Source organism: Muscardinus avellanarius (genome assembly GCF_963383645.1).
Source record: "Muscardinus avellanarius genome assembly, chromosome: 11".
Taxonomy (NCBI): domain Eukaryota; kingdom Metazoa; phylum Chordata; class Mammalia; order Rodentia; family Gliridae; genus Muscardinus; species Muscardinus avellanarius.
Window position 1 is genome coordinate 11,188,144 of NC_137797.1, and position 15,258 is coordinate 11,203,401.

Below are 15,258 nucleotides of genomic sequence, written 5' to 3' on the forward strand. Positions count from 1 at the left end.
ACCCAGAGAGATGGGCCCCTGCTGCTCCCACCCTTTTAACTGGACCAGACCCGGTGAGTCCCGCCCCCTGGAAACTCAGCCAATTGAAAGTCAGGACAGGGTTAGGGGCGGGGTCAGTGAAATTTGAAGGCAGGGCTGGAGCAGAGGCAGCCAATTAGAATGGCGATCCCTCCTCCCTCTTGGCCACGCCCCATAGCCCAAGCTCCACCTCCTCTTCTCCAATCCTCCCCCATTAAAAAAAAAAAACTTATGCCGTGGTAGAGATTGGGGGAAGCCAATGGAAAATAGTTTGGAGATGAGCTAGGCCCAAGAGTTGGCGGGAAGGGGCCTGGGGCCAGCAGGCTGAGCGCGAGGGGTGCCCAGAGAAGATGGGTGAGGGGCTGCAGAGTCCCTAGGGGAACTGGAGCCGGGGTAGGAGAGGCGGCATCAGTAGGGCCGGGCGTGGCTCCCGCGTGGGCCTCGCGGAGGGCCCAGGGAGCTCTGCCACAAAGGCCCCACCCGGGCCTCCCCCGGAAGCGGGGACTGTGGCAGCCGCTAGCTCACACTGCTCACTAGGGCTAAAGAAAGGCTGGGCCCGGGGCCAGGGCCGAGGCTGCCGCCTGGGGTGGCCCGTGCTGACAGCTCAGCCGCCCTGAAAGGCCTGAATCTCCAAGAGCCCCGAGCTGGGAGCGTCAGGCCCAGGAGGTGGCCCAGGTGGGCCAGGCTGGGGTCCCTACTCTGAGCGCCCTCTTGCAGGCTTGGCACGTTTCTTGGGAAGCCAGGCATAGCCTTCCTTTACATCTGTTCAGCAGATGCCCTCCAGATTCAAAGATGGACCCTTCCCCCACCACCCTGCTGTCAAGGAGGAGCCCTGGGATGAAATCTAACCGAGAATCTACTTAAGAAAGAGCAGAGGAAGCAGGTCGGGATAAAATCTAATCGTGAATCTACTTAAGAAATAGCACTGGGCCGGGCGAGGTGACGTACGCTTGTGATCCCCGCGCTTGGGAGGCAGAGACAGGAGGATCGCGCAGGTTCGAAGCCAGCCAGCCATGCTGGCTTAAGAGACCCTGTTTCCAAATAAAAATATAAAAAATAGGTGTCTGGGAGTGTAGCCTGGGGGTAGAAGGGTTTCCAGGAACCCCAGTACCACCACCATCACCCCCCAAAAAAAATTTGAGGAAGCGGGTCGTGGTTGGAATAAAATCTAATCGTGAATCTACTTAAGAAATAGCATAGGAAGCGGGCGGTGATGGTGCACATTTGTACATTTGTAATCCCAGGACTTGAGAGACTGAGATAGGAGGACTGCGGGTTCCGGGCCAGCCGCAGCAATTTAGTGAGGTCCTCTGCAACTTAGTGTGACCCTGTTTCAAAACAAAGAATAAATAGGTCTGGGGGTTTAGCTCAGATGTCCTGGGTTCAATCCTCAGTACTGCAAAAAGAAAAAAAAAATGTTCCTGGGTTCAACCCCCAATTCCTCAAAAAAAAAAAAAAATAGCATAGCCGGGCATAGTGGCGCAAATTACTTCCAAGTAATTCCAGTACTTGGAAGACTGAGATAAAAGGACCTCAGGTTCAAGAACAGTCTGCAATTTAGTGAGACTCTCAGAGGCCTAGTGAGACCCTATTTCAAAACAAAAAATATAAAGGAAGGGCTGGGGGTGTGGCTCAGAGATAGAATGCCCCTGGGTTCAATCCCAGTACCAAAGAAAAGAAATAGCCCCGCGGTGGCTCTAGGGGGTCCTGACCAAGCGCTGTGGTGGGACGGGGAGGCCGAGCGTGAAGACGGTAGGTCTTGAAGGGTGGGTGGCATCCCAGCATGGGCAAGAGCTCAGAGATGAGAAAGTCTGGGGACTGGGAGCATTGGAGCACATGGAAGGAAGCTAGCAGATGAGGCTGGGAAGCCAACACTCCAGGCTCATGTAGGAGGGCCTCATGGGCCGGGTCAAGGGCTTGGGCATGGTTTCATCTAAGGGTGCTGGGGAGCCACAGAAGTTTATAGAGAGGGTGAGTAGTGAGGCTAGGTTTGGGCTCTAGGGAAGATCACTGTAGCGAGAGAGTTGAGAGTGGCCTGGAGAGGCACTTGCCTCACATTCAAGAACCAGGCAAGCCGGGCATAGTGGCGCACGCTTGTAATCCCAGCATTTGGGAGGCTGAGACCAGAGGATCGTGGTTCGCGGACGGCCTTGGCTACTTAGTGGGGCCCTCTGCAACTTAGTGAGACCCTACTTCAAAATAAAGAATACAAAATACGGCTGGGGATGTAGCTCGGAGGTCAAATACCCCTGGGTTCCATCCCCAGACCCGCAAAAATAAAATAAAATAACCAGGCAGAAGGGAAGGGCAGGGCACTGCACTAAGAGCGGCTTGTTGGGGGTGTCCAGAGGCGCTCCTGCTCTGTAGAGCCACACCCCTTCTGAAAGGCCAGCATCCTCTAAAGGGAGAAAGACGTGGAGGCCGGGCCAGCAAACCCACCTGCCCTGCGTTGGCTCCCAGCCCAGCCCTAACCCACTGCGGGCCAACCCCTCCAGAAGAGCGAAGCCCACCCTGCACAAGATGGGGCAGGGGGCCGGCTGCACCCCGGGAGCCTCCCTCGCCCAAGCCCTGGTGCTGAGTGGTAATGACCGCAGCCATCCCCGTTTCCTGCGGGGCCTCCCAGAGCCTCAGTCATAGGAAGGGGGCATGGGGCCCCACCAGGGAGGCGCACTTCAGCCAGAGCTGCACGGCCGCTCCCTGCTTGCCTCAGTTTCCCCACCCGTGAAGTGGCAGGTGAAAGAACTCAGGTTTGTGGTGCTAAGTGGGTAATTATTTTCTTCCTAGTGCTGAGGTTTTTGTTTGGTTTGGTCCTGGGGATGAAAGCCAGGGACTTCCTGCCTCTGAGTACAGAGGTGGGTAGCCCTTTTAAGCCTTTACTTTGAAGTGGGGTCTCACTGTGTTACTGAGGTTGGCTTTGAACTCAGGATCCTTGGCCTCAGCCTCCCAAATACTGGGGTGACAGGCCTGTGCCACCGCCCCCAGCTGAACTTCTTGTTTTTTGGGGGGGTTGGGAGGGTACTGGGGATTGAACCCAGGGACGTTCTATATCCACGCGACACCCCCAGCCTCTATTTAGATGTTTTGTTTAGAAATGGGGTCTCCTAGGTTGCTGAGATTCTATGTTCCTGACATTTTTCTCAAACCCGCAATCCTCCTGCCTCAATCTCCCAAGCCCCGGGACTCCAGGCGCCACCTCTCTCGGCAGAGCTCGGGACTTACTGTCCCTCTTGTCCTTCTCCCAGGCTGAGTTTACCTTCCTGGGCTTGGCAGCGCCTCTGCAAGGCCTCCCTCTCCCCCGACTGATCCCAGCAGGCCCCTCTTGCTTGTGCTGGGGCGAGGAGTCTTCTCAGAATCCAGTGTCCCCTGTAACAGGAACTGTGGTTTTCCGGAGGAGGGGGCTGGTGTGCCCCTCCCCCCTCAAGGTGACAGGGTGGTGGCGCCCACTTATCTGCCCTGGACCTGGCTTTCATACCCTATCTTATTTCAGGGCAGTGTCCCCCTGCTCAGTGGCTGCCCCAGGGTTGCACTTCTCTCGGCCAGGGAGCTGCAGTCAGAATGAAGGAGTGTGATTTGGGGCTGCCCGCTGCCCTCCCTGGAGCCTCAGAGTCTGTCTCTAGGCCTGGAAGATAGGTGTGGCCTCATGTGCTTGAAAGATTCCAGGTGTGATATGGAAGGATGGTTTTCTCCTTGTGTCCCCCAAGGCCAGGACTCACTGTCCCCTCTGGCAGGAGAGGCGGTAAAGGCTCAGGAATGCCCGTCCTGCGGGCTGGCCCGCAGCCATTGCTGCAAGAAATGAGCTTAGTTCGTCCAGACGGGAACCCGGGCCAGCGCGCCCTCCTGGGGCTGGGCCTCCTCCAGCTGGCACTGGGACGAGGGCTGTGGGCCACAGAGGCACCCCCGCCCCACCGGCTGCCAGGCCAGCTCAGAGCCCAAGATGTCAGTAGGGAGGGACCCTACCGCGCCTGACCTGTCCCCCATTTCATGATGCAGAAGCCACCAGGGAGGATGGTCACTTGATGACGCTGCAGAGGGAGCTGGGCCTGAATCCTTTCATCTGCTGGGCCAAGGGCAAAACATTGTGGTCCTAGGTACATGGATCTCAGAAGTCTCCATAAAGCCAGGCATGGTGACGCATGCCTGGAATCCCGGCATTTGGGAGGCTGAGACAGGAGGATCGCAGGTTTGTGTCCAGCCTCAGCAACTTGGTAAGACTCTGTGTCAAAATGAAAAATAAGCCGGGCGTGGTGGCGCACGCTTGTAATCCCCGCGCTTGGGAGGTAGAGACAGGAGGATCGTGCAGGTTCGAAGCCAGCCGTGTGCGCTGGCTTAGGAGACCCTGTTTCCAAATAAAAATAGGTTTGGGAGTGTAGCCCGGAGGTAGAAGAGCTTCCAGGAACCCCAGTACCACCAAAAAAAAAAAAAGAGAAAAGAAAAGAAAAGAAAAGAAAAATGAGCCGGGCGTGGTGGCACACGCTTGTAATCCCTGCGCCTGGGAGGCAGAGACAGGAGGATCGCACAGGTTCGAAGCCAGCCGCACTGGCTTAAGAGACCCTGTTTCCAAATAAAAATACAAAAAAAAAGGTGTCTGGGAGTGTAGCCCAGAGGTAGAAGAGTTTCCAGGAACCCCACTACCACCAAAAAATAAAAAAAATAAAAAAAAATAAGAGCCAGGCATGGGGGCACATGTTTGTAATCTCAGCATTCGGGAGGCTGAGACTGGAGGATAACAGTTCATGAACAGCCTCAGCTACTCAGTGAGGCCCTCTGCAACTTAGTGAGATCCTGTTTCAAAATAAAGAATAAGCCAGGTGTGGTGGCGCACGCTTGTAATCCCAGCCCTTGGGAGGCTGAGACAGGAGGATCATGCAGGTTCAAAGCTCAGCCTCAGCTACTTAGGCTCTCAGCAACTTAGACCCTATTTCCAAATAAAGTATAAAATAGGTCTGGGAGTGTAGCCCAGAGGTAGAAGGGCTCCATCCCCAGTACCACAAAAAAAAAAAAAAAAAAAAAAGGAAATATATGTCTGTTAAGCAAATTGGTCAAACAGCAGCTGGTGAAACTTGGTAAATGACATAAAGGTGTTTCTTGCCTCATTCTTGCACCTTTTCTATTAGTTTGAATTTTTTCTAAATTAAAAAGTGTGTGTGGGGAGGGGGAGAGCTGGGCATGGTGGTGCATGCCTGTAATTACAATACTTGGGAGGCGGAGACAGGAGGCTCACAGGTTTGTGACCAGCCTCAGCAACTTGGCAAGACCCTAGGCAACTTAGTGAGACCCTGTTTAAAAAAAGGGGGAGGGCTGAGGGTGCAGCTCAGAGGTAGAATGCCCTGGGTTTCAATGTTTCAATCCTCAGTATGCATGTATGGCATCACACACACACACACACACACACACACACACACACACACACACACACACACACACAGTCAGGCCTCTAGCAGGCCTCTCTTGGTTTTCATTGGTCAGAAGTGTATCACATGTCTGCACTGCACCAAGATGAACAGTGACCTGGAGGAATCTTGTAACCAGGATTGGTTAAAACACAGACGTTAATTAAGATTCACTGCTTGGGACTGGGCTGCTCCTCCACGGCCTCACCTGCCTCCATGTGGGAGCAGGAAGAAAACCTGACTTCTGTTGGCAGGAGGAAGGTAGGAAATGACTGTCAGGTGCAGGTGGGGCCAGTCCGTCCCTGATGGAGAAGAGTAGGGAGGGGAACATATCTTGCTCCATCCCCTGAAAATACATTTGCAGATGGGCATATGACCCAAGCCTGGCTGGTAAGAATCTGCCCTGCCATGGTGGGTGGGTGGACGGCAGAGCTGAGAGGTCCAGACCCCCTTGCAGGGGCAGCCAGTAACCCCATGCCTTAGCCAGGCGGAGCTGTTTGTTCTAAGAGGCCCCTGAAGCCCCCAAGAATGGGCTACATCTTGCTCTGCTTCATGACCAGGCAGGCTCAGCCAGGCCCTCCCTCTTCCTGAGGAGGGTGCTGGAGAGGATTTCCCAGGCCTTGCTTTGCAGGTGACGGAGGCTGAGCTGGAAGGAGCCTGAGAGCACGGTGGCGAGGAGCCAGCAGAGGCCCTGCATATCCACTCAGCCATCCCTGGCCTCCGGGCACCATGCCACACAGGCACGTGCCTCGGGGTGCTTGGCGCTAGCCGGAGAGTCGTTCCCCAGCAGCACCCCAGGAGGGAGGCCGTCTCCAGGAGCACCTCACCTGAGCCCCCGGAGGGCGGGGCCTCATCACCCACCTTCCTGTCTCTCCAGAGAGGGGCTACAGCTTTGCAGTCACAAGTTCCAATCACCGTCCACTTATGCGCCCTTGCATAAGTCATCAGGCATCCAAACCTCGATTTCCTGAGTTACAAGACAAGTAATAGGAAACTTCTGAGTCTCCAAAGGACTGAAACAAATCCGCAGACTCTGAGCTGAACATGGTGGCTCATGCCTGTAATCCTAGTACTTGGGAGACGGAGACAGATTTGCAGGTTTGAGGACAGCTTTAGCAAGTACTGAGACTCTCATCAACCTGGTGAGACCATAAAATATAAAATAGAGCTGGGGTTGCAGCTCAGAGGTAGAATGCCCCTGGGTTCAACCTCCAGTATCACGGGGGTGGGGGGGCAAAATGGAGCCAAGCATGGTAGCACACACCCATAATCTGAGACAGGGATTAAGGCTGAAGCAGGAATTTAGTGGGGCCCCCAGCAACTTAGTGAGACCATTTCAAAATAAAATAAAAAGGGCTGGTGGTGTAGCTTGGAGATAGCCTCTGGGGGGGGGGGGGTTTCAAGCCCCAGTATTGCAAATAAATAAAAATAAAGAGCAAACAGGGATGGGGGGCGTAGCCCAGAGGTACAATGCCCCTGATTCAATACCCAGTAACCCCCACCCCATACACAGCGGGCCTAGGGTATGGTACTTGGTAGAGTGCCGGCCTAGCATGTGCAAGGCCCTCGGTTTGATTCCTAGGACCACCAAAAGAAGACTCAGCATGTTTAAAGTGTGACTGGGTCAAGGCACTACCGCGCACAGAACACTCTGGGACTGGACTGGTTGTTCTGTGCAGGGACGGTCAAGGCTGGGTCGGTTCCAGGGAGCACAGGCTCCTGCTACCCCACTCCCCAGCCACAGACACATACACACGGGAACACTCCCACACTGGAACTTTATTAAGTACAGGACTGGTTACGACGAGGCGGAGGCGGCATGGAGAGCGGCCTCACCAAACTGGCACTGGCACACAATAAATAAATAAATAACCGGGAGTGGGGGGGTGGCATAGCAAACACTGACCACATGGCGGACACAAAAGCCTCCTGCCAAGCTGTGGCCTCCATCAACACTGGACAGGTCCTGTGACCAGGAAGGGGTGTCTTCAAACTTGGCCCCAATCTGGACCTCTGGATGGTCCAGTCAGACCCAGATTGTCCAGAGGCCACTGTCTCTTGGACTTCTGGATCATTCTATTCTGAATCTAAGAGATCAGAGTCATTACCACTTGGTGTCCCGACAGGTCCACCCAGGACCTAGGACGTGCACGGGTCGTCACGTGACCTTCTGATTGGCACTCGGGCTCCGGGACATGCAAGGGCCACTGTTCTTTAGGGTCCTACGTGGTCCACCTAGGACCATGAGTCACTATCACTTGGCCTTCAGATTGGTCCTCTCAGGACAGTGGGTTCTGGTCACCCAGGACTCCAGAGCCCTGGGCAGGGGGAGAGGGTAAGTGTTCAGAGCTGGGGGGATCTTTAGCTGGCACCAGGGCCCATATTTTAATGAGGGGAAGTGACTGGCCAGGCCAGGTCAAACCTTCAAGCTGTAGGGGTGACTTCTGGAACAGCAGTGTGCCCAGCCACCGCTGAAAGCAGGCACAGGGGCCTGCAGACCTATCCCAGGCCAGATGACCAGGTGAAGAAGTGGACGGGGGAGCGCCTGGCGCTCAAGGGAGCTCAAGCCCCACGCCCATCACCTCTGCCTCCAGGGCCGGGGGGTGGGCTCAGTCGTCCAACCCCGCCATCAAGTCCGCGATGCTCTCCACGTAGTAATGGGGCACGAGGTCGTGCTGGCCGGCCGCCAAGTAGGCCTGGGCCTCCTCCAGGCGGGAAACGCCGGTGAGCGTGAGCACGGTGGTCATGCCGCAGCGGTGGCCGAAGAGGATGTCGGTCTCCAGGCGGTCGCCCACCATGAGCGTGCGGGCAGGGTCTACGCTGAAGTGCTCTGTGATGCATTCAAACATGTAGGGGCTGGGCTTGCCCACCACCAGGGCCTGGCGTCCTGAGGCCGTCTCTACTGCAGCGGCCAGGCTCCCGGTGCCTGTGGAGACAGGAGACCAGGTCAGCAGGAGGGTGGGGAGGTGGCACCAAGGGCATCGGGCCTGGGATTCCGGGGAGGCAGCTTGGTCTGGGAAGGCGGCACTGCCAGGAGCCGCAGCCCTGCTTCCAGGCGTTGAAGGTACAGAACCCTGCAGCCAGATGCCCGTGCTCAGACTCCAGCACCACCATTCTTGGACAGGCTAGTTAACGTCCTTTTGCCTCAGTTTCCCCATCTCTGATATGGGGACATGGCACTATCCTCCATGGGTGTTGTAAGGCCTCGCCGAGCCTCTACATATAAACCAGGCTGACTAATCAGTCCTGCCTGGGCCCCCTACTTCAGCCTGGCAACGGTGTGTCTTTGTGCAAGTCACTCAACCTCTCTGAATTCCCCTGGACTTGCTGCAACATGGGGTTCAAGAAATACTGCGCACAAAGGGGCACCGTGAGCTTTGTAAATAAAAACACTTAACAGCAGGCGTAGTTACTGCTGCAAGAAGCCAGGCTCCTGGCGTCCAAACTGACACAGCCAGACTGGAAAGCAGCGGGCAGAGAATGTTCGCACCTCTGACCCAGTCGGCCTCTGCAGGGAAAGTGATCACAAGAGAATTCCAACTGAACCAGAGAACTACAAGCTTGAGATATGTGCGGCTACAGTAACTATCAGAAGCAAAACCGTGAACCGGCCCAGGCATCTAACAATAGGTGGACTGTTTAGAAAAGGACAGGCCTGTCTCCCAGCTCGGCACTATCTTGGCACCATCCTGTCTCACACAATGAGGCCCCAGTGCCTGTCCCACAGGCTTGTCTTTGTTCCAGAACATTCTGCCGTCACACTGATATCCCTGACTGGATGATGACCACCACCACTGCGAAGCCCATTCTACAGAAGAGAAAGCAGAGGCGCAGTGATATCTAGGGACTTGCCCAGGGTCACACAGCTCCCTGAAGGGCAGCAAAAGGGCTTGCAATCAGGAGGGTCTGACCCATTGCTCAGCTGGGCTGGCTTGGGAATTTGGACTACTTCATTTAATCAGAAATCCCGTGAGCTGATTGTTAAAAGGAGCTACAATTAAAAGTCAATTTAGAGCTGGGCATGATGGTGCACGCTTGTAACCCCAGCATTCGGGAGGCTAAGACTGGAGGACTGCAGTTCGCAGACAGCCTCAGCTACTTAGTGAGGCCCCCGCAACTTAGTGAGACCCTGTTTCAAAAGAAAGAGTAAGGCCGGGCGTGGTGGCGCACACTTGTAATCCCCGTGCTTGGGAGGCTGAGATAGGAAATCGTGCAGGTTTGAAGTCAGCCTTGCTGGCTTAAGAGACCCTGTTTCCAAATAAAATATAAAATAGGTCTGGGAGTGTAGCCCAGAGGTAGAAGGGTTTCCAGGAACCCCAGTACCACCAAAAAAAAAAAAAAAAAATATATATATATATATATATATATGGATATATGGCAGGGGGTGTAGCTTGGAGGTTGAATGCCCCTTGGTTCCATCCCCAGACCTGTAAAACAAAACAAACAACAACAACAACAACAACAACAACAACAAATTAAAAGTCAGTGAGTAAACTGGCTGCAGTGGCACACACGTTTTTTTTTTTGGCGGGTCTGGGGCTCTCTATCCCGGGGCCACACCCCCAGCCCTTTTTATTTTCACAGGGTTTCATTAGGTTGCTGAGGGTGGGTTTGAATTTGAGATCCTTCTGCCTCAGCCTCTGAGTAGCTGTGATTACAGCTTGTGCCATTGTGCCTGGTTCACTGTACCACATTTTTTCTGTGTTGTGTGAGACTGGGGATTGAACCCGGAGGCATTCTTCCTCCAAAGTACAAGATACACCCTCAGCCTTTTCTTTCTTTCTTTCTTTCTTTCTTTCTTTCTTTCTTTCTTTCTTTCTTTCTTTTTTTTTTTTTTGGTTGGTTGGTTCTTGCGGGTCTGGAGATGGAACTCAGGGTCATTCAACCTCCGAGCTATACCCCTGCCCTAATTTTTTTTATTCTTTATTTTGAAACAGGGTCTCACTAAATATCTGAGGCTGTCCTTGAATCCCGATCCTCTGGTCTCAGCCTCTGGAATGCTGGGATTACAAGCATGCGCCACCACGCCTAGCTTACTTTTTCGTTTAAAATGGGGTCTCATAAGGTTGCTGAGAGTCTAAGTTGCTGAGATTGGCCTTAAACCTGCAATCTTCCAGTCTCAGCCTCCCAAGTACTGGAATTCCTGGCTTGTGCCACCACGCCTACTCAGCTCACTGTACCACATTTTACTACTATTTCTGCTCTTAAAGTTATATATACCGGTGATGGTGTACAGACCGCACGAAGCTGTACCTCTGCACATCTTTTTCCATCTCCACATTAAAGAACCTCATGCTAATAGTTCCAAATCATCCACAGCACCAGGCGTGGTGGCGCAGGTCTGTAATCCCAGTACTTGAGAGGCTGAGACAGGAGGATCAGAGTCTAGGCCAACCCCAGCAACTTAGCAAGATACAAATACAGTTTCCAAATAAAAAAGAGAAAGAAAAGAGAAAAGAAAAGAAAGAAAAGGGTGTGGGTACAGCTCAGAGGCAGAACGCCCCTGGGTTCAATCCCCAGGACCAATCATTCATAGTGGGAGTGTTTACACTGCATCAGCCAGGGCAGAAAGCAAGGCTCTCCAGCTAGTAAACATTTCTCAGGTGGCCTGAGCTCAGACACTCTGGGCCTCCTCTCTCCCTTCTCAAGAGCCAACAATACTCCATTTAGTTGAGCCAAAGGCATAGAAAAGGGAGAAGTGGAGACAGCAAGAATCCTTAGCCCTATGGCCCTCAGACAAGAAAGAACTTGCCTGATGAGATAAGATGAGGACAGAGGTAGGCTGGACCCAGGCCTCCGGGCTGGCCCGGAGCAGTACCATATAAGGGTCTCCCTCACATCTTCACATCTGTCCCAGACCTTGCTGCCAGCTTTCCTTTTTTGGGGTGGTGGTGGTGCTGCTAGGAATTGAACCCAGGGACTCTCACAGGCTAAGCTCTGCTCCACCACCGAGATACACCCCCAGCCTGCTTGTTTTCTTACGAACTGGGTACAAAGTCATTTGCCTCCCTGGGTGAAGATGCTTTCCAGGATGAAGGACCACACTGAGTCACCCCAAAATGTTTTTCTCAGCCCATGAATGGTCTCAACTCTGTCAGCCCCTTTCCTGTCAGGACTGAGCCGACCACTCTGGGGGCCCTATGTCCCACTTGGTTCATCCAGCTACAGGTTTACTGACACCCACTACACCAGACACTGAAGAGAGTAGTCAACACAGTGAAGGTCCCACTGGGGGGCCACACCCCAGCGGGGGAGTCCGTGACCATCGCTGCCTCTTGGACCACGGCATTCCACTAACTCACTTTCCATAGTCCAAGGATGCTGCGTGCTATGCTGACCACAGATTCCTAAGACAGGGAGCATTTCTATTTGCCAGTTCAAATGGCTACCACGTGGCAACAAGGCATACACAATTCAGGCCAGGAATGGTGGCGCACACCTGTAAGGTGTGAGGTAAGGACCTCAAATGCAAGGCCAGCCTGGGCATCTTAGCAAGACCCTGTTTCAAAATAAAAAGGGCTGGGGATGTAGCTCAGTGGAAAAGCACCTTTGGGTCTAATCCTTCCTATCACACACACACACAAACCCAGGAACAAAAACACAAAAAAGTTAGGAGGCCCATGGGGTTGGGAAAGGGGAAACCGGGGGCGAGAGATACACATTACTTCAGATTTTACGCATAATGGAGGCCTCCGTTAACGTTTCACACCACTCTGCTCCGAAGTCCCATCATTTAGTGGCGCACAAACATGACCTCAGTGCTGTTTGTTACACCTCTGCCTCCCCCTCCAGGCGGTGGGAGTGACCAGCAGGGCGCATGGCACAGCCAGGTGGACACCTAGACCACGAGGGGTCTGGGTTCACAGAGGCCTGTGAGGAAGGCATAGGCAGCTCTTCCCCAGCTCCTCACACCTCCCTTCCTGACCCCTGGACCCCTGACCTCACAGGGTGGCCAATGGCAGGCAGGGGCTGCTGCCCTGTGAGCCCTCACCACAGCTCCCTCAGATTTACAGGACCCTGAGGCTGATGTGGCCAGTGGCAAGCAGGCCTGAGGCAGAGGCAGGAGAGAACCAGAACCAGACCCTTCCTGCCACCCACCATGGCGCTGTGTCCGTCTCCTCAGTCACTGCCACCCTGCCCTGTAGCATGCCTCCTCCAGGAAGCCCTCCTCGCCACCCATCACCACAAGGCGCCTGTCTCACCTTCCTCAATACCCCCCGCCCCCCCAGGGTTTGGTATCGATGACTGACTGGGTCAAGGGCCAACAGAGGGAGTGACGGCCATCTGTCCACGTCCCTGGCCTACCGAGTGAGGTATTAACCTGTGTATACACACTCACCACTGCCTGCCAGCCTCCATCTGTCCTGCCCCCCTGCAGGGCTGAACACTGCAGTGAGGAGCTGCGGGTGGGAGTGTGTGTCACAGGGGTCAAGTTCGGCCTCGCTGCGTGCCCCCGCGCGGGCGGCGCACTTCCCCTCTCGTGGCCTCAGTTTCTCTAACTGAGAAACGGAGCAATACTCCTCCCATCTCTCGAGTCATTTGGAAAACGTAAGAACAGACATCAACAAGGTGCTTCATGAAGAGCCTCGGACTTGGGAGGGCTCTGGCTGCAACACACGACAGCACCTACTGTGTGCCGGGCTCTCACCCTCGCCACCGTCCCCTCTGACGATGAGATGGCCGGGTGAGCGCGCCCTGCTGCACGCGGGCGGACGCCTGGGGTTACGTAAGCCAGCGGCTCGCACAGCCGGCGAGCTCGGCCCCGGCCCCGGGTCACACTCCACCTGCCGGGCTCACACCCCGGCCCCGGGTCACACTCCACCTGCCGGGCTCACACCCCGGCCCCGGGTCACACTCCACCTGCCGGGCTCACACCCCGGCCCCGGGTCACACTCCACCTGCCGGGCTCACACCCCGGCCCCGTCGCCCCTCCCACGGGGGGACCAACCCTCCCTGGCGGCTCCCCAGCCCACCCCCGCGGTGGGTGGGCTTTAAGAATGACGGGCGCCCGGGGGGCGGAGACCCGGGCCCACGGCGGCTTCCCGAGCTGCCGCCGGTGCCCCTCGAGGGCGCCCGCGCTCACCCGGGGTCCGGCTGCCGTCGCTGAGCGGGTGCCAGGGGTCGCGGTCGGTGGCCACCAGCAGGCAGTCGGGGTCGCGCAGGTGCGCGCACGCCTCGCTCAGCCTGGCGAAGGAGAAGTGCTCGTCGTAGCCCACCAGCACGGCGCGCACGCGCGGGGCCGCGCCCGGGGCGGCGGCGGCGGCGGGGTCCCCGGCCAGGCGCAGCCCCGCGGCGCGCAGCTCGGCGCGCAGCCCCTCGCCGCCCAGCACGAACACGGCGCCCGGCGGCCCCGGCGGCCCGGGCAGGCGCTGGCGCAGCAGGCGCGCGGCGCACCGCGCGGAGCTGAAGAGCTGCTCGGCGCGCAGCCCGCCGAAGCCCAGGCGCGCGAAGCGCAGCGCCAGCTCGGGCCGCGCGCGCCGGCTGTTGTTGCTCACGAACAGCGCCGCCTTGCCGGCCCGCGCCAGCCGCGCCAGCAGCTCCGGGGCGCCCGGCACCACGCGCTCGCCGTTCCACAGCACCCCGTCGCAGTCGAACAGGACGCCCTGCGTCCGGCCCAGCACGTCGCGCAGGGCCGCGCCGCGCAGCTGCTCGCAGCGCGCCATGCAGCCGGCCGGCCGCACGCACGCACGCACGCACGCGCCGCGCTCCCTCCGCGGGCACGGCGCGCTCGCCCGGGCGCGGCCCGCGGGGCCAATCGGCGCGCGGGAAGGGCCGGGGGGCGTGGCCCCAGGCTGGCCGCTGGCCAATGGAGCGCGAGTCTCCGAGAGAAGACGGGCCGCGAGCTACCGAGCTCGGAGAGAGAGGGGGGCTGTGACGCCGCCCCCAAATAGACCGGGCCAATGAGGATCTCGCCTGGCGGCTGGCCCCGCCCCGTGTTCTTCTGGCCCACTCGCCGCCAAGTTTCAACTCTTTCTAGTCTCTTAAAGGGGTGGGAGTCTCGGAGACTGATGCTCTTTTGAACTAATAAGGAGCCCTGAGTGGAAACGCGGAGCGCAAACGCTCCTCAGCCAATCAGAAGCTTTCGAGGACTGGTTGCTAGGGGGGGAAACCCGCCCACAGAGCTGTCTTTGGGTCACATCTCAGCGCCCCCTGAACCGTGGACGCCCCAGTTCTAAGCTTAGAATCCTGGGAAATGTGTTGTGACTAGAGGCCATCGCGTCTTCCTGGGCGCTGAGCCCCGGTTTAGGGTAATGGTGCTCCATGCTGGCTGTACTGTGTGCTGAGTCCCCTGGGAAGCTTAATGAGGTATAATTTACATACAATAAGCGGCTTGGATCTTATTTAAGCAGTTAATTAATTAATTTGTACCGGGGACTAAACCCAGGGGCATTCTACCTTGGAGCTACACACCGAGACCTATTTTATTTTATCGTGGTACTGGGGATTAAACCCAGGGGTATTCAACATCTGAGCCACACCTCCAGCCTTGTTTTATTCTTTATTTTGCAACAAGATCTAAATTGCAGAGGGCCTCAGTAAGTTGCCAAGGCCCGCTGCAAACCTATGATCTTCGTGTCTCGGCCTCCCAAGTACTGGGATTACAAGCGAGCGCCGCCACGCCGGGCTAAGGACACTTGATCCTAACTGTACCTTGGTCTGTTCCCAGAAGCTCCTGGTGTAGACCTGAGCCATGCAGGTAGCATGACCTGCAGGTCACCACACAGGCAGACCTGCCCAGGGCGGCTGTAGGAAGGCCGTGGACGGATCCAGCCCTGCTCCTGGGAGCCTCGATTGCTTTTTCTCTCCCAGGGTGGGGAAAGTGCAGTAGCAATGGCTTCTGTGTGCCATG

At 56.3% G+C, this 15,258-nt stretch overlaps 1 protein-coding gene across 1 annotated transcript; it reads right to left on the reverse strand.

Moving 5' to 3' along the window:
- Positions 1-8,017: 8,017 nt before the first annotated feature.
- Positions 8,018-14,071, reverse strand: PDXP (pyridoxal phosphatase; the record flags this gene model as incomplete). The annotated part of the gene is made up of 2 exons (XM_080706019.1): positions 8,018-8,334; positions 13,492-14,071. The coding sequence occupies 2 exons, from the start codon at positions 14,069-14,071 to the stop codon at positions 8,018-8,020; spliced, it is 897 nt and encodes a 298-aa protein (XP_080562145.1).
- Between the last annotated feature and the right edge of the window lie 1,187 nt (positions 14,072-15,258).